General features: G+C 50.5%; 2 protein-coding genes and 1 non-coding gene across 3 annotated transcripts in view; 2 read left to right on the top strand and 1 right to left on the bottom strand.

Moving 5' to 3' along the window:
- MYBL2 (MYB proto-oncogene like 2) overlaps positions 1-2,475 on the top strand; it is a 28,285-nt gene extending 25,810 nt beyond the window's left edge. The window contains exons 12-14 of the mRNA XM_004585815.2: positions 587-691; positions 1,310-1,459; positions 1,978-2,475. Coding sequence (XP_004585872.2) covers positions 587-691; positions 1,310-1,459; positions 1,978-2,106 — 384 coding nt within the window. The 3' untranslated portion in view covers positions 2,107-2,475. The remainder of the gene's footprint in view (positions 1-586; positions 692-1,309; positions 1,460-1,977) is intronic.
- A 5,831-nt stretch (positions 2,476-8,306) lies between these two features.
- On the bottom strand, positions 8,307-9,177 carry GTSF1L (gametocyte specific factor 1 like). Its single transcript, XM_004585816.4, has one exon. The coding sequence runs from the start codon at positions 8,839-8,841 to the stop codon at positions 8,392-8,394; it is 450 nt and encodes a 149-aa protein (XP_004585873.2). The 5' UTR covers positions 8,842-9,177; the 3' UTR covers positions 8,307-8,391.
- Positions 9,178-18,177: 9,000 nt separating this feature from the next.
- Positions 18,178-18,284, top strand: LOC131483061 (U6 spliceosomal RNA). The gene has a single exon (XR_009247492.1). It is a non-coding gene; the product is annotated as a U6 spliceosomal RNA (small nuclear RNA).
- The last annotated feature ends 1,037 nt before the right edge of the window (positions 18,285-19,321 follow it).

Raw genomic sequence — 19,321 nt, 5'->3', positions numbered from 1 at the left:
CCCCAGCCGCAGGAGGACCCAGTTGTGTGGACCCCAACTCTCGGGCCAGCCTCCTGCCCACTGGTCTTGTGTGGCTAGCTTGGGAGGATGGAGAGGGTGTCAGGTGGGTGTGGTTAGGAGGGCAGCTGCAGGGACTCCTTACCTGAGTGGACTCAGTGCCTAGTGTGTGGGTTGACCAAAGTTGGCTTTAGGCCCTCAGGGTGGCGGGAGTGAGTGGCTGTGAGCCAGGGTGGCAGCTGTTTGGGGCCATGATGCTGGGTAGGGGACATCACCCTAGAGCCCCTCATGGAGTGGGGCAGACCCCTGGCTGGTTTCTTGGGTGCAAGCTGAGAGGGTTGGAGCATTCCTGGTACCAGATGTTTGTGCTGGGTTCACACCACCTGTGTGCTGCTGTTCTCCGAGACCTGTCTGGGGGAGGGGTGTTGGTCCACTGCTAGTAAGGAGCTAGCTGGCAGTCAGCTGTGTCCTGTGGACTGGTTTTAAAGACCCCAGAATCTGCCAGTGGTGGCAGATCTCTCTGTTGCAGGGCCTGGTTCTGGGGCCACCTGTGAACCCCGTCCTAACCACGGCCTTCCCCTCTCCCCAGCTGCGGCGGAGCCCCATCAAGAAAGTGCGCAAGTCTCTGGCTCTTGACATTGTGGACGAGGATGTGAAGCTGGTCGTGTCCACAGTGCCCAAGGGTCTGGCTGTGGTAAGTGGTGGGCCACACACCCTGAAACACAGAGGGCTCTGGGAGGTGGGTCTTGTAGGTCTAAGCACAGCACTCCGGGTCATTGCATGGAAACCTCTCCGACCCGGGATCTCAGCCAGGCAGGGGTCCCAGCACCCTCCGGCAGACCTGACGCTGGCATTGCCCGGGCTGCATGTAGTAATGACTACAAGGAAGGAGTAAAGTGTCTGCCCAGATTTAGCTTTGGCTAAGCCTTGGGTTTCAGTCCAGACTCCTGCCACATGCTCCCTCGGGTCCTTTTCTCTGAACCCTGCCTGGAGGGTGGAGCTGAAGATCTCTCTGGCTGCTTACCTTCCTGGTATGCAGGCCTATATGGGCCCAAAGGTTTTCTTACAGTCTTTTTAAGTAAGAGAGATCTGTTAAAAATTCTTTACCTATTATTTTGAGTGCAAATGGTTACAACCCTCCCCCCACCCAGAGGAAACCAAAGCTTAGAGAAGTGGCCCTTCAGCAGTTCCGGAGCTACGAGGTCCTGGGGGCAGGGGGTGGCCTCCCTGCCGGTCTTCTTCCCTGTTGGCCTCCCTCCCTGCAGAGACCGTTCCTGGCCAAATGGTGATTTGGGTTTGCCTTTGATTTCAGCCAACCAGCATCGCCTCGGGTTCCACCTGCCACACCCTGTCTGGAATCAAAGAGGACAACAGCCTGCTCAACCAGGGCTTCCTGCAGGCCAAGCCGGAGAGGGCAGGGCCAGCGCCGAAGGCCCGTGGCCACTTGGCAATGCCCGCCCCGGTGAGTGCTCTCATCCAGCTCCCCTCGGGACCAATCCCTGTGATTGGCTTTGCTTGAGTAACTTGCTCCCTGAGCTCTGGCCACAAACCTCCCCTGATCCCATACCTGGAGACAACCCTGCTTCTGCCCCTCCCACTCCCCCTCCCCCTGCCATGGCTGGGGCCTCGTGACTAAGCTGCCAGCTCTGTTTTGGTTACTCAGTATGTGTCTGACCTCAGGCAGGCTGGCCCTGCTCCTGCCTGCCACCTGCAGCTTGTCCTCCCAAGGAGGGTCTACCCTGGAGTATGGCCAGGTCTGATCTAGGGCAGCCTCTTGGCTAGGAGTTGGCAAAGCCTAGACATGGGGAGCGGCTTTGCCAGGGCTGCTCAGCGAGGCTCAGGAGGGCGTCTGGCTTCTGGGATGGGAGTATGGCTTCTGGGACTCGGGGGAACACCGTCGCCCGCATCCCTGGCTGGGACCTTCAGTGTCTGCCAGGCTCTTGCTGTCCCTGCTGCATGGTAACACCTGTCTCTCCTCAGATGACCAGCGCCTGGAAGATGGTGGCCTGTGGGGGCACCAGGGACCAGCTCTTCATGCAGGAGAAGGCCCGACAGCTCCTGGGCCGCCTGAAGCCCAGCTCAACATCTCGGACCCTTGTCCTGTCTTGAGAGCTTGGCGGGCATGAGCCACTCTTTCGTGTTTACAGGGGTGTGGGTGTGAGAGCCACCCACAGGTGACTGCCTTCTGCCACCAGCCCCTCCCAGACTGCTCAGGTGGGGGCAGAAGGGTCACACACTGGCCACGCACAGCTGCGGGCGGCTCCTGGTGCTAACAGAACAAAGTCCTGCCCCTGGGCCTACCTGTTTCCTTCCCCGTGTTGCACGGGGCCCTATTAGCTTCTCCCAAGCTCTGGCCGGGCCTGGCCTCATCTCAGACCCTTGCCTGGGCCAGGGAATGTATGCAGGGGTGCTTCCTTCTTGTCCAGCTCCTGTTGGCTCGTTTTTTTTAATTTTTAAAGAATAAACTAGTTTTTTTTTTCTGTGTGCTGCCGCTCTTCCCCGCAGAGCCTTCTCTGGGAACCTGGATCTCGGCCTCAATGTTCCTTGTCTGGCTTTGGTCTCTGCTGAGCCAGGTTGCCAGGTCAGACCGGGCACAGGGATTGCCAGGCAGAGCCTTCTGGCCACAGTGGCTAAGGCTGAGTGGGAGTCAGGGCAGGCCTAGTGGCCCCAGACCCCTCACATATGGCCTGACCTGTGCCCCCCCAGCTCTGTCCCCAGCCACACTGCAGCCCGGCAGACCTGCAAGAGGACTGACTGTGGAGTTGCCTGCCTCTGACTAAAGATGCAGATTCCTGGGCCCACCAGCCTGGGAGTGCACCTGGCTGCAGGTGGATTGCAGGTCTCACTTCTTCAGAATTGGCCCCGGCTGCCCTGGCGCCTGCTTCCCTTGGTCTTGCTGTCTCATTGCCAGGTGCTGTAAGAAGCCTCAGAGAAGGGTGTGTCCTCCCCGTGAACTGCACAGTGGGCTGTTGGGTTCACACATGACACATTGGGGGTCTTTTAAACCCCCTGCTCCGTCCACTTCCCCACGCCAGGCCTGCTTCTGGTATTTGAGGTAGAGCACTTGGGTGGCACGGTGGAGGTGACAGCAGCTGGGCTACTAAGTGGAGGATGGAAGGGGTTGCTGATGACCACCAAGGAGGTGGGAGGTGACAGCCATGACAAGGTTTGACTGTCCTGACCACCATGGTGGCTGGGAAGGGACTTGGTGCCTGTATGGTTTGGGGGTGACTTTGGTAATCAAGGCCCAGCCATCCTAAGAGCTCTTGGTCCCTTGGCTGATGGAGGTGGGCAGGTACCTCTAGGCTGGGGATGAACTTAAGCAGCTAGAGACGGCATGGAGAGGCTGGGGCAGATTGGGGGTGCTGGGGTTCCCTGATGGATGGGCAGATGTTATGGGAGGATGTGGTTTTGGGTGGTGTGGGATACCAAGACGAGCTGGGAGGTCCCTGGATATGGAGACTGGTTGATCATTCTAGTGCTGGCCAAGCCCCATAGCTCCTTGCAACCTTGTGTGGGCCCTGTGGACTGCCAAGCTGGGGGAGGTGAGAGTTCCAAATTCAGACCCTACAGGTGGTTAGGGGTATCCTGGCCGACTCAGTCTCAGGGGATGTGGCCCAGCTCGGAGTACCTGAATAGCTGACGAGACTCTGGGAAAATGGCCACTCAGTGTCACGGTCAGCTGGCAGGTGCTGGTACTTTGTTACCAAGCAGGAACTGAGTGTGAGGGAACCTTGTGGTTGATGAAGTGGTCAGCTCAGTGAGGATAGGGACTGGGGCAATTGGAGGCCAGGGAGTGGCTTGAGGCTGGGTCTGGACTAGCCTGTGGGAAGGAGAGAGGACTTGGCACTGGGAAGTTTGAATCCCCGAGGAGAACCTATCTGCAGGCGATGGGAAAGTGGGGAGTGGCTCCATGCCCATGCAGTGGTGTGCCTGGAGTTGCTTTACCATGTATCCCACATGTATCCCACCATGTGTCCCATTTGCATTGCTTTCCAAGATGCTGCTGCTAGGTGCTTTTCGATTTTTTATTTATTATTTTTTTTAAAAGATTTATTTGAAAGTGGGCCCAGTAGCTAAATCTTTGCCTTGCACACACCAGCATCATATTATGAGCGCCATCAAGTCCCAGCTGCTCCACTCCTATCCAGCTCCCTGCTTGTGGCCTGGGAAAGCAGTAGAGGGTGGCCCAAAGCCTTGGAACACTGCTTCTGTGTGGGAGACCCGGAAGAGGCTCCTGGTTCCTTGCTTTGGATCAGCTCGAGTCTGGCCATTGTGGCTGCTTGCGGAGTGAACCAGTGGACAGGAGGTCTTGACTCTCTCCTTTTCTCTGTAGATCTGACTTTCCAATAAAACTAAGTAAATCTTATAAAAAAATTTTTGAGTTACAAAGAAGGAAAGAAAGATACCCTTACCAGCCAGCGTGGGGCTAGGCCAGAGCCGGGAGTTTCTAGGTCTCCCATGTGGTGCAGAGTCCCAAGGCTTTGGTCCGTCCTCTACTGGTTTCCTAGGCCACAGGCAGGGAAGTGGAACCAGTAACCATATGGAATCCTGGTGCAAGCAGAGTGAGGACTTTAGCCACTGAGCTACCACACCAGACCCTGCACTTGCTTTTTTTTTTTTTTAACATATATTTTTATTGCATTTCCTTTTTTTTAAAAACTAATTACATTGCATATGTGATACATTTTTTTATGCACTGGGATTCCCCCTGCCCCTCCCAAAACCCTCCCCCCACGGTGGATTGCTCCACCTTGTTGCATTTCCATAGTTCAAATTCAGTTGACATTCTTTCATTGGAGCATAAAGTCCAGCATCTTATTGTCCTGGTAAGTTCAATGGTTTCTTGGTGAGACCATCTCTGGTCTAAAGGTAGAGCCGGCAGAGTATCATACCAATCAATTAAAAGTCCCAACATAATATTTGCAGCCATTTACAACATTATGGCATTAATTGACATGGTATTGATTAACCAATATGTTAATAGGAAATGCAGGTTCTCAACCACAACCTGTGACTTCTTCATAGACATTTCAATTTTGGTTTATATTCAACCGTGTTCTACACACCTTAAAATGGCTTAGATTGCTATTCAGCTGTCTCATGCCTATTTTAATTTTAGTCTTTAGCAGTTTATAGCATTGAAACATGATTTCGCTGAACCTGGCTGTTTTTCGGGTGGTCTAAGTCTATAATTCTAACAGGATATATGTCAACAGTGTAGGTGAGCATGTTTAGGAGGAGTGTGCAGAGAAATCTTCCATCCCCCAGTGAGGAGTGACTAATCTTTGTGTCGCACCCAGCTCACTGGTATATGCACTTGCTTATTTTGAAGGAGGGAGATCTCCATGTGCTGCCTCACTCCCAAACACTCCACAGCACCCACGGTTAGGAGTGAGGCTGCTTGCTTGGCTGAATAGAGCTCTCTCTCGGCCTCTGCCTTTAGTTGTTTTGGAAGTCAAAGAGAATGGGAAGTCATGAAAGTGCTGTTATTTTCAGTTGCTTCTTTTGTGTTTGCATTAGATAATACAGTTGGGAAAAGTTATGTGCTGCTGGACCGATTCATTCTGTGCAAGGCTGGGGTGCTCTGTTGCCGCCTGGTGGCCACTGGTGTGCTTACAGCAGCAAGAAGCACTGGCCTTAGCAGGCCGTTGTGTTTTTCCACTCTTGGTGCCTTCTTGATCATCCTCCCTAAAGCAGTTTTCCGAGCTTCACTTTTAGACCTCTGCAAATGGGAGAGGGAATTTGGTTACTTAGCAGCCTGCTCTGTTGTAGGGTAGCAGTAGTGAACACTGATTCTTTACTAAGAAGAAATTCTCTTCCTGGTGATAGAAGTGATGGCAGTGATGGAGCTGGGGTGCATGGGAAGCCAGTGTGTGGGGAGACCCTGGGTGGGTCAATGATGGACCAGGAGCAGCCTGACCACCTGAGCTGACCATCCTCAGCAGACGCTGTCCTGAGAGGTCTGCAAGCTTAGCTGTCCCCAGACATCAAGGAGGTGTTGCTTGAACCAGGACCGTGATTAAACACCTCCGAGTTGAACTGTGTGTGCCCACTAGTGGCCAGACATGTCTTGGAGCCCTTGGAACACAGTTCTTCCCCCGATGTGGACTCTGGGTGTCAGCTTCTCTGATCATGGCTTTCCTCGTGCTGGGGACTTAAAAATGGTGTTGTCTGAGCTTTTTGAAGACCTCTCTTGCATGTCACCTACAAATGTTCAGGTTGAAGGTGTGTATGGACAGGTCAGTTTGACAGCCAGTGCCAGCTTGGGCGTAGGTGCCCAGTGCACCCCTTATTAGAGTGGGAGGATGCATGGGGCCATGCCCTTGGCAGTAGTGCCTGCCCTCTGCCCAGTGAACAGCCAGGCTTGGCACAGCATAGGTACTGAGCAAATGCCTCACTTGGGGGATGAACCAGCAGATGGAAGACCTCTGTCTCTGCAACTCTTTCTTTCTTTCTTTTTTTTTTTTAAACATTTATTCATTTTATTACAGCCAGATATACACAGAGGAGGAGAGACAGAGAGGAAGATCTTCCGTCCGATGATTCACTCCCCAAGTGAGCCTCAACGGGCCGATGCGCGCCGATCCGAAGCCGGGAACCAGGAACCTCTTCCAGGTTTCCCACGCGGGTGCAGGGTCCCAATGCATTGGGTCGTCCTCAACTGCTTTCCCAGGCCACAAGCAGGGAGCTGGATGGGAAGTGGAGCTGCCGGGATTAGAACCAGCGCCCATGTGGGATCCCGGGGCTTTCAAGGCGAGGACGTTAGCTGCTAGGCCACGCCGCCGGGCCCTCTGCAACTCTTTCAAATAAAATGTAGGCATTAGGGGTGGATATGACCTAGGGACTGTGTTGGAGTACTTAGGTTCAGTACTCTGCTATCCCTGCCAGTGCAGACTCTGGGAGGCACCAATGATGGCTCAGGTAGCTGGGTCCCTGCCACCCAAGTGGGATGGGAGGCTGGGCTGAGTTTCTGCTTCCTGGCTGTGGCCTGGCCCAGCCCTGACTGTTGGTGGGCGTTTGGGAAGTGAACTAGCAGATAGGAAATCTGCTTCCATGTACTTCATTATGTATGTAAATAAGTAACACGTTTTAACTTTGAACCAGATAACCCGTCAGAGGTACTATAGGGCCTATAGGGAGGAGCATCTCTTCTGGTAAAGGGAGCCCATGGTCATACTCCTCCTCTGACGTGGCCTTGGAGAGAGGCTCCAGGCACACCATCCTGTGCTCCCCCAAGGCGGTTGAGTAAGACTGTTCAGGCTTGACTTTTTTTTTTAAGATTTATTTATTTTTATTACAAAGTCAGAATCACAGAGAGGAGGAGAGATAGGAAGATCTTCCGTCCGATGATTCACTCCCCAAGTGAGCACAACGGCCGGTGCTGTGCTGATCTGAAGCCAGGAGCCAGAAACCTCTTCTGGGTCTCCCTCACGGGTGCAGGGTCCCAATGCATGAGGCCGTCCTTGACTGCTTTCCCAGGCCACAAGCAGGGAGCTGGATGGGAAATGGAGCTGCTGGGATTAGAACCGGCGCCCTTATGGGATCCTGGCGCGTTCAAGGCGATTAGCCGCTAGGCCACGCCGCTGGGCCCTCAGGCTTTTCTCTTACCAGGAAGCCAGACCCAGCCTGTTTCCGCACTTTCATTGGAACCTGCCTTCATTGGCTCTCCTATCACCCAGGGCAATGCCAGAGCCCAGAGGTGGCCACCTACACTGCGTGGAGGGCAGAGACTCACTCTCTGGCCCTTGATCCAAGATGGTTGCCAAGCTCCTCGGTAGGTCCTAATCTCCTTGTCAGTGCAGAAAGCGCTTCCCTGCTGGGTCTTTGAGCCATGTCCTGTTTTCATAGTGTGGCCATGCGGTAGGTAGTGCACAGAAGTGGGCCCTTCTGATCTGCTAGTACTGCTACAATGCATTATCCTGCACCTGCCTCGCGTTCTGCGTGAGTTATGTGGGGAAATGGAATTTAAAGATCATTTTGAGGCAGAAGTTTTTTTTTAAATACTGTTAAGCTTCTTCCTAATAATATACATTTTCTAGGAACTGTTTGAAGTTCCTGCTTCAAAAATCCTAGGATCAAAACTCTAGGAGTGGAATCTCACCCAGTCCAACACAGTGTACGTGTGTGATTTTATAGATTTCCATCGGTTGACTGCAGAGATCGCCTTCCATCCTTCCTGATGTAATCCCAGTGCCCACTCCCCACCCCCCACACACATACACACTTTGGCCAGGGGAGCATTTTAGAGCCTTTGGGATGTCTACCCGTACACTAGGTAAAGAAAGACAAGCTACCCGGCTGGGGCGTACTTTGCACACCTTTTATTCCAATGAGTTGCATGTTGCACGCGTATGATGGATGCACTTGTGGTCCTTCCTGTGGCTGGCATTTTTACTGTCCTGGTCTGAGGATCTTCTGGGCATTGGTCTCCTCTGTTGCCGACTCTCTCACATCACTTTGACAAACCAGCTTTTGTGGGACAAAAGTCTTCAGGATGAACATCGGGTGGCAGTCGGCACCTTCGACGTTCCAGATGTCAGAACTGGAAAGCCAGGGGGAGAGCTGCAGCGGATCCTTGTCTGGCTCTGCGCCTGGGAGGTTGACTTGCAGAGGGCTCAAGTTGTTCTCTTCCTCCATGGAGCTTCTGTTGACGCAGGAAGCCTCGTGCTCTCCCAGCTTCTTAATGGGAACCACGTGGCAGGCGTTATATTTGCAGCTGGCCATCTTTTTGGCTTTCTTGGGATTCTTTCTCCTACAGGATGCCAGATGGTACTGGAATCTGCTGAGTGGAATCCGGTGGTGTGGATTGTAAGGGCAGATTTCTAAGACTTCTGGCTCCATGAGGGATTGTTCTTAGAGCAGGGTCTTGCACTGCCCGGAATCTCCTGGAAAAGTCCTTTGGTATACCAGGTGGTTGTCCTCTGCCTAGTGTTGGCCCTTGGAAATCTCTAGGCCAAGCCCCTTGTTCTTGGAACCACCGGTGGTGGATCAGAAGAGGGGCCGGAGGCCGTCAGCAGTAGCTACGCGAAGACCACAGCTAGCCAACAGCACTTGAGACAGACGAGCTACATCAAGCAGCTTAAAGAGCCAAAGATCGCCTCAGCTGCACAGGGAGGTGAAGGAGATACACCTAACCCCTTCCCTGAGAGTGCGAGAGATGCTGTGATGTCAGCAGCGGTCACAATGGGCAGCTTTCATCATCACGGAGAGGTCACTTCCTGTCCACTCTTCGGCAGGGTAGGTGGCGTGGGGAAAGCTGCTGTTCCAGACTGATTGTGACCTTCTGTGTTGTGTTGATTTGACTGTACATGTTGAGTATGATGTCCAACAGAGCTGGATTTAAGTCTCTTATGTTCTCCATTTATCTTGTTCCTTCTTTGAAATAGTTTTTTTTTTTTTTAAATTGGCCATATTTTCCCACTATTTTGTACCACCCGTCGTTTCTGAGTGGTCCCTCCACGTCTTAACACAGATAACTCATCAGAATTTGAAGTTTTATAAACGTTTTACCACCTTTCAGGAAAACAAAGGCCCTTTTCTTTACTTATCCCTCTCCTGATCCCTCATTCCCTGTAAGAGTTTTCAAAATTTCTTGAGAAAGTGCATAATGGGAAATAAATATTCCTGGAATTCAAATAGTTTTGTGCCAACATAAATATTAAAAACATTTGTGTGTGATATTTTTGACACCTAATTAGATGCTTCTGTAGGGCCAGGTGTGATGGCTCAATAGCTGAATCCTCACCCTGCATGAGCCAGGATCCCATATGTATGCCAGTTCATGTCCCAGCTGCTCCACTTCCCATCCAGCTCCCTGCTTGTGCCAGGAGGGGAGGCGGGGTTGCCTGTGAACGCTTAGCATGAACTGCACTCTGATTTCCTGGGAGGAAGAGGACGCAGGAAAGGCTAAGTGAACAAGGAGTGGAGGGGGAGAATGGTTGGTGCCTTAGCCAGCCTCAGCTCAGGCTGCTTCTCTGAGGGAGCAGGAAGACACAGGCAGAGTCTTTGGGGGACTCCCTTGCACCTGTGGGGTCAGCGTCCTCAGCATTGGGAATATTCCTGTTTCCACATTTGCTGGGTGAGGAGGTGCCTGGTGTTAACCCAGTACTTTCTGTAAGGCTCACTGGTAATGGCCCACTTAGATCCTTAGGGTCTGACTGTAAAGGGCTGGGTAATACCTACCACGTCCCACAGGAGGTAGGTGGTCATAGTTGGCGGTATGTGATGAACAGGTTTTTTGATTTTTCATTGGAAGGTCACACGTACAGAGAGACAGAAAGATCGTCCACCTGCTGGCTCACTTCCCAAGTGACTGCAAATGGTTGGAGCTGAGCTGACCTGAAGTCGAGCCAGGAGCCTCTTCTGGGCCTCCCATGCAGGTGTAGGGTCCCAAGGCTTTGGGCCATCCTGTATTGCTTTCCCAGGCCACAATAGGGAGCTGGATGGGAAGTGGAGTAGCTGGGATTAGAACCGGCGTCCATATTGGATCCCGGTGCATATAAGGCAAGGAAATTAGCCAATAGGTTATTGCACCAGGCCCAGGCTATGTATTTACTTAAGATTTATTTTTATTTGGACCCAACATTATAGTCTAGTGGGTAAAGTCCTTGCCTTGCACTGCTGATTCACTTTCCAAATCTGGCTGCAGAGGCCAGAGATGGGCTGCTTTGAAGTCAGCAACCAGGAGCTAGGGACTACTTCTGGGTCACCTGTGTGGATGCAGGGGCCCAAGGACTTGGGCCATCCTCTGTTGCTTTCTCATGCCATAAGCATGGAGCTGGTTGGGAAATGGAGCAGCCGGGATTTGAACTGGCACCCATATGGGATGCTGGTGCCACACAGGCTGAGGCTTTAGCCTATGATTCCACAGTGCCAATCTTTGATGGAAAATTTTTATTTGAGTTGTCACATGAATTTTGATGCATATCAGCAGGGCTAATCAGAAACATGGGTGGCAACTGGCAGAGCATGAGTGTCAACCAATCAGAATAGGTGCTGTGTCTCTTGCTGCCCACCTGCCAGTTTTTATTCTCAAAAAAATAGGAATCTTTATTTTTAAAATTCAGTAAGCCTTGTAAAAATTTAAAATTTTTAAAGATTTATGTTACTTTTTATTGGAAAGACAGATATACAGAGAGGAGAAAAGACAGAGAGGAAGATCTTCCATTCATTGAGTCACTTGCCAGTGGCCACAGTGGTTGGAGCTGAGCTGATCTGAAGCCAAGAACCCAGAGCCTGTTCTGGGTCTCCCACGCGGATGCAGGGCCCCAATGCCTTGGGCTGTGCTAGACTGCTTTCCCAGGCCACAAGCAGGGAGCTGGATGGGAAATGGAGCTGCCGGGGTTAGAACCAGCGCCCATATGGGATCCTGGTGGTTGCAAACGAGAGGAGCCTAGCCTCTAGGCTACCGTGCTGGGCCTTCTCACTTTTGTTTTTAAATGAAACTATTCCTCCTTTTCATGTGGGTATTTAAGTTTCTCTCTTCAAATGAAGTCTTCACAATTAATGTGGGGAATGATGACTAATAGTTAAAGTAGCAAATGAATGAGAAACGCAAAATGAACAAGGTGTTATCCAAAAAAAGCACAGTTTGGGAAACATAGTGTTTTAATTAAAAAGTGGGAGAAAAAGTCTTGGTGAGATCACTGGAGTCAGAACATGGCCAGGGAGTGGACCCCAGGGCCTCTGGTCCCACGCAGAACTGGGCCAAGAGGAACCCCGCCTGTTTGGAGGCCCGTGCTGCGGGGCTTGGAGGCCCAGCAGCGGCAGCACTCCTACCACCAGCAGAGGGCAGCAAGGCCCCACTTCTGACATCCCTAAAAGTTGTAGGACAGGCTGTGGGGTAGGGTGCTGGGCAGCTCCCCCTGGGGACTCAGATTGGTTTGGATTCACCCTGAGTTAGGGATCCTCAAATGTGGGTTTGGGTCACCTGTCCCTCAGAACTCCATAGGGGCTTGTTAACTGTAGATTCTTGGACCTCCCAAGGAAAATAGGTGTATTTTTGCAGCTCCAGATGTGTGGGAGATGTGGGAGTTCCCAAGGTGAGGCTGTGGCCCTTGCTCCAGGGAGGTGGGGTGGGGTGTATGTGTGTGTGTGTGTGTGGTTATCACACACAGCAAGTGGTCAGATGGCATTTTGACCCACCTTTTACTTGGTTGAGTGGAACTGTTTTAAAAAAAACATTTCTCATCTATCCACCCATTTGTCCATTCACCATCATCCATCCATCACCTGCCCATCCAGCCACCATCCATCTACCCACCCACTTTCCAATATATCGCCACTAAACCCTTGTAATGTGTTCTTTCTGGGTATGTAGACAAGACAGACCCCATCTCTGCCCTCCCAGAATCCATGCTTTTGTGGAAGAGCCAGATCACAGCAAATAATCCCTTAGCTATGAAATGACAACTCAAAGCCACTGCTTTGAAAGAGAGTGTAGGTGGGGAGGGGTGGGGAGAACCCAAGTACCTATGAAACTGTGTCACATAATACAATGTAATTAATGAATTAAAAATAATAATAAAAAAAGAGAGTGTAGGGAGTTTAAGGGAGGATGTGAGAGAGTCTTTCCTTAGAAAGTTAGACTTGAGTTGCTCTCAGGGGTGAGCAGGAGTTAACTGGGCAGGGATGTGTCAGGCAGGGACGCCTTGTCTGCAGAAACTGCAGGTGGAATTGAGCTCTTCATCTCGGGCACACTGCAAGAAGGCAGGGTGTGTTGGCAGATGAGGGCCAGCGTCCTTCAGTCCTCACCCTTCTCATCCTCAGAATGAGACAGTAAGATCTGTCTGGCAAAGAAGATTAAGTGTCCTGACAGGCGTGGGGCCTCCACTATAATTCCCAAAACATAATTGGTGTCAGTGTGTGGGATGGATCTGGACAGGACCGAGGTGGTAGAAAGCCTGTGAGTGGAGGGATCTGCCTGCCTACAGAGTGACCGGCAGGAATCTGAGGTGCCCCAGGGAGCCAGTGCTGTACTGGAGTGCTTGGGTTCAAGTTCTGGCTGCATCTCCCGTTCTAACTTCCTGCTAACGCACGTTCTGCAAGGAGACCGTAATGGTCCCAGTCACTGGTCACTGGCATCACATGGGGTGTTTGGATTGAATCACTGCCTCCTGTCTTCTGCCTCACCCAGCTCTGGCTGTTGTGGGCAGTTGGTGAGGAGACTTCTATGTCTCTATGCCTTTCTCTCTCTTCCTTTCTTTCTTTCTTTTTAAATATTTATTAATTTTTATTGGAAAGCCAGATATGCAGAGAGGAAGAGAGACAAAGAGGAAGATCTTTCACCTGCTGATTTACTCCCCAAGTGACCGCAATGGCTGGAGCTGAGCTGATCCGAAGCCAGGAGCCAGGAGTTTCTTCCGGGTCTTCCATGTGGGTGCAGGGTCCCAAAGCCTTGAGCCATGCTCTATTACTTTCCCAGACCACAAGCATGGAGCTGGATGGGAAGCAGGGCCGCTGGGATATGAACTGGTGACCATATGGGATCCCAGTGCGTGCAAGGCAAGGACTTTAGCCACTAGGCTACTGTGCTGGGTCCTATGCCTTTTAAATAAATAAATAGCAATATCTTGGAAAAAAAAAGTAAGGAGTGAGGTGTGGGGAAGCTATTGGCGGGGTAGGGGCTGGTGCACTTGACCGACCGTGGGGCCTAGCTGAGGAGCGTGTTTTAAGTAGGGCGAGAATTACTGCTGGCATCATTTTCTTGATGAAAACAAAGTGAGATTGGAGAGTCTGCTGCTGTCTTTCCCCTGGTCCGGATGACTAATTATCAGAATCATTTTTGCAACGTTACCGTATATAGCCCTGCCATTAGGCAGAAGCAGGAGCCGGTGGAAGCCTGATTCATTCTGAAACCCCAAAAGATAGAAGCTGAGCCTGCTTTGAGCGAAATGACTGTGAGCATTCAGTTGAACTCAGCTGTTGCCACAGGTGTGACACAAAGCAGAGCACCCTGCCTCAGCTACCCAGAATGTCTCGGGGCAGCTCATGGCCAAGGTCTTGGCCAGGTGCAGAGCAAGTACAAAGAGTCGTCCTGCTGGGGATGGAAGGGCATGAGACCCTGGGCCTGGGAGCAGGATGAGGGGTGGCTTTGTTGTGTTGAGCCCATGGCCTGGGCTAACTCCCTCCCTGCTTTGGGTCTTGGTTTCCCCAATCTGGCAAAAGAAAGACTAGACCAGAGGATCATTCTGGCTTTGAGGGTTCTGTGGGGTGGACTACAGGTATGATTTTGGATGCCTCCTTTGGTTCCTCTGGCTCTAGTTTCCCCTTGGATGCTTTAAGAGTCTCCACGAGGGTTGTTTTGCTTTCCTTCCCCACTGTCGATTGCTGCCCACCTTGGGAGTCCAGTGACTCCAGACCCCACTGAGAACAGACCAATCTTGACTTTTCCCCTGTGTGCCAGCAGTTTGATCTGGGGATATGAGGTCACTGTGGCTAGTCTGAGGATGGAAATTTAAGGAGTGAACCTAGCATGGAGATGTGTAAGTCCCGAAGTTCTAACCTTGGGCATAATGTAGCCCAGAACCACAGACTGACTCAGTTGGTTCCCAAGCCCCCGAACCTCTTTAGAGTCATGTTCCTTCTCTGAGCCTCACCAGGGAACATTCATGAGCTAGCAGCACAGCCAACATGGCTTGGTGCTTTGTGAGCGCCAAGTGCAGGGCTAGGCACTTGACTGTGTGATGGCCTTGCGTCTTCATCTTGACTGTGTGAGGGCACAGGTGGCATGTTGCCTCCAGCCTCTTTGTTTTGAGCCCTCTTTGATTTTGGGAACTGACCCCCCACCAGCTCATGTAATCCTCATGGTATCAAATAATGACATTAATGAATAGTTTTTAGACTTGGAGGTCTCGGATCAAAGCAGCGCCTGTTGTGTGGGTGAGCAAGGGAGTTCTCTGCCTGTCCTCCACTTCCTGGCCTACGACTGTCAGGCAGGCAGGTTTCATTGCCCACAAGCTTTCCACAAGCTCTGTGGTGTGAGGCATCCTGCGCCTGAACTGAACTGGGTGATGTCCAGGGCTGTTGCCCTGTGTGGCCTGCTTCCCCAGCTGCCTTGAGCACCTGCAGTGTTCATTTTGAAAGTGTGTGATTTTTGCCCCTGAACAATGCCCTTGAACCTGAGCCAGACTAGATCAGGTGCATGGCAGGTGCGTCCTTCCAAGCATCGTAAGTGTGCTTGCTGGCTGCCATTGGTTGTCTGACCCTGAAGAAGGAGTTGGTTGTGTGTGTACTTGAACCTCACCTCCACACAGTAGGGACTACCTGTGGGTTTAGTGACCTGTGTCATTTAGAGATGATAGCACCTTGACTGTTATAATTTTGTTTGTTTATATTTGATGTAAATTTTGTTTGTTTATATCTTCTAGCTGGGCTTTCATTTTCCACATGCACACCACGGCTGAAGACCCAAGTCAGGAGCTCATTCTGGGTCTCCCGTGTGGGTGGCAGGGGACCCTAGATAAGTGAGTCCAGTTACCTCCCAGAACTCATACTGGCAGGAATGCTGGAATAGGAATTTAGGGATCAGAGCCAGGGTTCCAGGCAGGCTTTCCCATAGGGGGTGTGGGAGCCACAAGTAGCTGCAATTCTATTTATTTATTTATTTATTTTTATTGGAAAGGCAGATCAGATTCACTGGTTCACTCCTCAAATGACTGCAATGGTGAGCCAATCCTCTCCAAGTCTCCCGCATGGGTGCAAGGAATTGGATGAGAAGTAGAGCAGCCAGGACACGAACTGGTACTCATATGAGATGCCATGCTTGTTGGCAGATAATCAGCTGATTGAGCCATTGCACTGGCCACAGTATGCGTTTTTATAAACATTTATCTATTTTACTTGAAAGAGTTACAGAGAGAGGTAGAAGGAGATAGAGGTCTTCCAACTGTTGGTTCACTCTCCAAGTGGAAGCAATGGCCAGGGGTGGGCCAGGTCAAAGCCAAAAGCCAGGGACTTCATCTGGGTCCACCACATGGCTGGCAGGGACCTAGGCACTTGGGCCATCTTCCACTGCTTTTCACAGGTCATTAGCAAGAAGCTTTGATTGGAAGTAGAGCAGCTAGGGCATGAACTGGTACCCAACTGGGATGTTAGCATCACAGACATGGCTTTGACACTATGCCACGTGTTGGTCCCTCCTGTGATGATTTTGAAGAACTCTGTTAGGCATGGATTTGAAGGATTTTTATACCAGAATAAACTTATTTTAATGCCTTTTTCATCAATGTCTTAAAGTCCGCTCATAGTTCTACATCATCACTTCTTGGAGGCCTTCGCTTTTTCTTCGTTTCCTCTGTAGTTCACCGCCAACACGAACACTTGCACTTATCTCAGGGCCAAAGTTGCATCACTTTGCAGGAGGAGTTGGAGATGTATAAGAATCAAAAGAGAAAAGAGATGTGCCAGGTTGTGGGTTGCACTCATTCACTGGCTAAAGAGCTGACTCAGCTTCAGCACCTATATCTGTTCTACAGTGCGTGTGGTTTGAGTCCATTACTCAGGGCAGTAACAGATGAGCTCATGGTGCAGTCTTGGAAGATGGTTTACAAACAGTGCTGGCTTTGCAGATAGAAGTCGCCCATGGAATCATCGACTCGGCCTCTGTCTTCCAGGCTTCACTGTCCCATTCTGAAATTCACTTGCTTTACTTGTGGCTCTAGAATCTCAGCCTATGGAGCTCTATCCAAGGGTCAGGCCCTTCTGGGAGGAGAGAGTTGGCACTCGGTGGTAGGCTGGCATGTTTGAGCTGCTCGTGCTCCCAGGAGCTGAGGGCTTTCAAGGCTGGTCCCCTCCTTCCCTTTGTTTCTCTCTTGAAGCTGTCACCTGAGGTCAGGATTAGAATCCCCAGACGCTCTTTACTTGCAGAACTCACAAAGGATTTCTCCTCTGGCACCCTTGGCGTGTGGCCTCCTTTATTCCAGCACTGTGTGTTGAAGACCCAGGTGTGCACAGAGGCACTCCCCAGGAAGTAGAGAGGGAGGATGTGTAATCCCCAAAGGGGTTGGGGACGGGCGTGGTGACAGCCAAGGAGAGCCACACAGGGAGGGTGGCAGGACGGGGAAAGAACTGGGATGGGATCAGGGAAAGACTTGGTCTTTTCGTTAAAAAGCACTAACGTATTTTAATGCAAGAAGATGAAAGTAGAAGTACCTCCCAACCTTCCTCCCGCAAAACTGTCACCTAAACTATTTTTCTGTGTGTAGTTTCTAGACAATGTGATAGACAGGAATGCCTTTTTAAAATGGGATTTTTTTTGAAAGTTGAAGCCTTAAGAAGTAATTTTAGGAGCAAGCACTTAACCTAGCAGTTAAGACACCCATGTTTCATATTGCAGTACTTGAGTTCAATTCCTGGCTCTGGCTCCTGACTGTGGCTTCTGCTAATGCAGACCCTTGGAGACAGCGTGATGGCTAAGAAGTTGGGTTCCTGCCTCACCTATGGGAGACCTGGATCCAATTTCTGTCTCCAGGCTTTGACTCCTGGGCAGATCTGGTCATTGTAGACGTTTGGGAAAGTGAAACAAGCAAGTTGGTGAACTGTTCATCTCTCTGCCTCTTAAAGAAAAAATTCTTTGAAGGAAGTTACTTGACATAAACAGAAGAAAGGGAAATAAGCAAAATCAAAGGAATTTCTGAATCTCAATCAAATACTGTCACCATCAGTGAAATTAATTCCTAAAACATTCTCCAAGTTCAACGAGAAATCAGGGAAAGCATTACAATTGGAGGTAAGATTGAAATTGGATGCAAATATCCATATAGTTTATTATATTATTATAAACTCACTCAATGGTGGCATTCTCAGATAAAATGTTAAATCCAATGATGGGATTTTTTTAAAAAAAAATTTTTGTTAATTATTTGAAGTATAGGACTGCAGAGAGAGGGGAGCGAAAGAGGAAGAGATCTTCCATCTGCTAGTTCTCTCACCAAATGGCTGCAAAGCGAGGCTGCTCTAGCCAGGACCAGAGCTAGGAGCCTGGGAGTTTCTCTTAGGACTCCCACATTGGGGTAGGGAACTAATGACTTGGGCCACTTGTCACTGCTTGCCCAGGCACACTAGCAGGGAGCTGAATCAGAAGTGGAGTAGGCAGGACTCAAACTAACACCCACCTGGGCATCCACATGGGATGTTGGCACTGCAGGTAGCAATTTAATGTGTTAAATCATAGCACCTGTGCTCGCTTCGGCAGCACATATACTAAAATTGGAACGATACAGAGAAGATTAGCATGGCCCCTGCGCAAGGATGATATGCAAATTCGTGAAGCGTTCCATTTAAAAAAAAAAAAATCATAGCACCAGTCCCAATGTAATTTTTTTTTTAAGAAAGCAACACAAGTGTTTTCCCAAGTAAATCAGAAGACAAGTACAGCTTTTTCAAAAAAAATATATTTCTTTATTTTTTACTGGAAAGTCAGATATGCAGAGAGGAGAAGAGACAGAGAGGAGGATCTTCCATCTGCTCATTTACTCCCCAAGTGAGTGCAATGGCCAGAGCTGAGCCAGTTCAAAGCCAGGAGCTTTCTCCAGGTCTCCCATGTGGGTGCAGGGTCCCAAGGCTTTGGGCCGTCCTCGACTGCTTTCCCAGGCCACAAGCAGGGAGCTGAATGGGAAGTGGGGCTGCTAGGACATGAACCAGCACCCATACGAGATCCCAGTGGAAGCAAGGTCACTAGGCTACTGTGCTGAGCCCGACAAGCATAGTTTGTAAAAAATGCCACTGAACTTTCCCATTCTTGTCCTTTCTGAGTCCAATCTTCACAGAATATGTAAGAGTTAGTGCTGTGAGGTTTTTTTTTTTTTTAGTGCTGTGAGTTTTGACAGATACATAGTCTTGAATTAAGCAAGATGTGGAAGAATCCCTCCACAATTCTTTATGCCCCATTGGGCACCTTCTCACCCAGACCTTGGCTACCACTGATCCGCTTTCTGTATCTGTGCTTTTGTCTTGGAAAAATCAGCTAGTTACCCAGAAGGTAGTTTTCTACTTTCTTGGGGATTGTGCTGTGCGTCATCTGTTGTGTGTGTCAGTCTTCCACAGCTGTAAGTGTTGCCTCCTTTGGGTAGATGTGTGCCACCTGTTTGCCTAGTCACCAGGTAAAGGACGTTGCTGGCCTGTTTGAAGAAAGCTGCTGTCATCATCGCATCCAGGATTTTGCATGAATATCTAGAATTGAAATGACTGGGGTATATGGTAAGTGTTCCATTGCGTAAGAAGCCGCCAAACTCTTGCTGAGTATCGGACGCATTGCATTCTGGTGGGCGATGCACAGGAGTGCCGGTTGCTCTCTGTCCTCCCCAGCACTGGCCATTGTCAG

Source organism: Ochotona princeps, chromosome 22, assembly GCF_030435755.1.
Source record: "Ochotona princeps isolate mOchPri1 chromosome 22, mOchPri1.hap1, whole genome shotgun sequence".
Lineage (NCBI taxonomy): Eukaryota > Metazoa > Chordata > Mammalia > Lagomorpha > Ochotonidae > Ochotona > Ochotona princeps.
The sequence above is the reverse complement of the archived record's forward strand: the minus strand, read 5'-3'. Positions and strand labels throughout refer to the sequence as shown.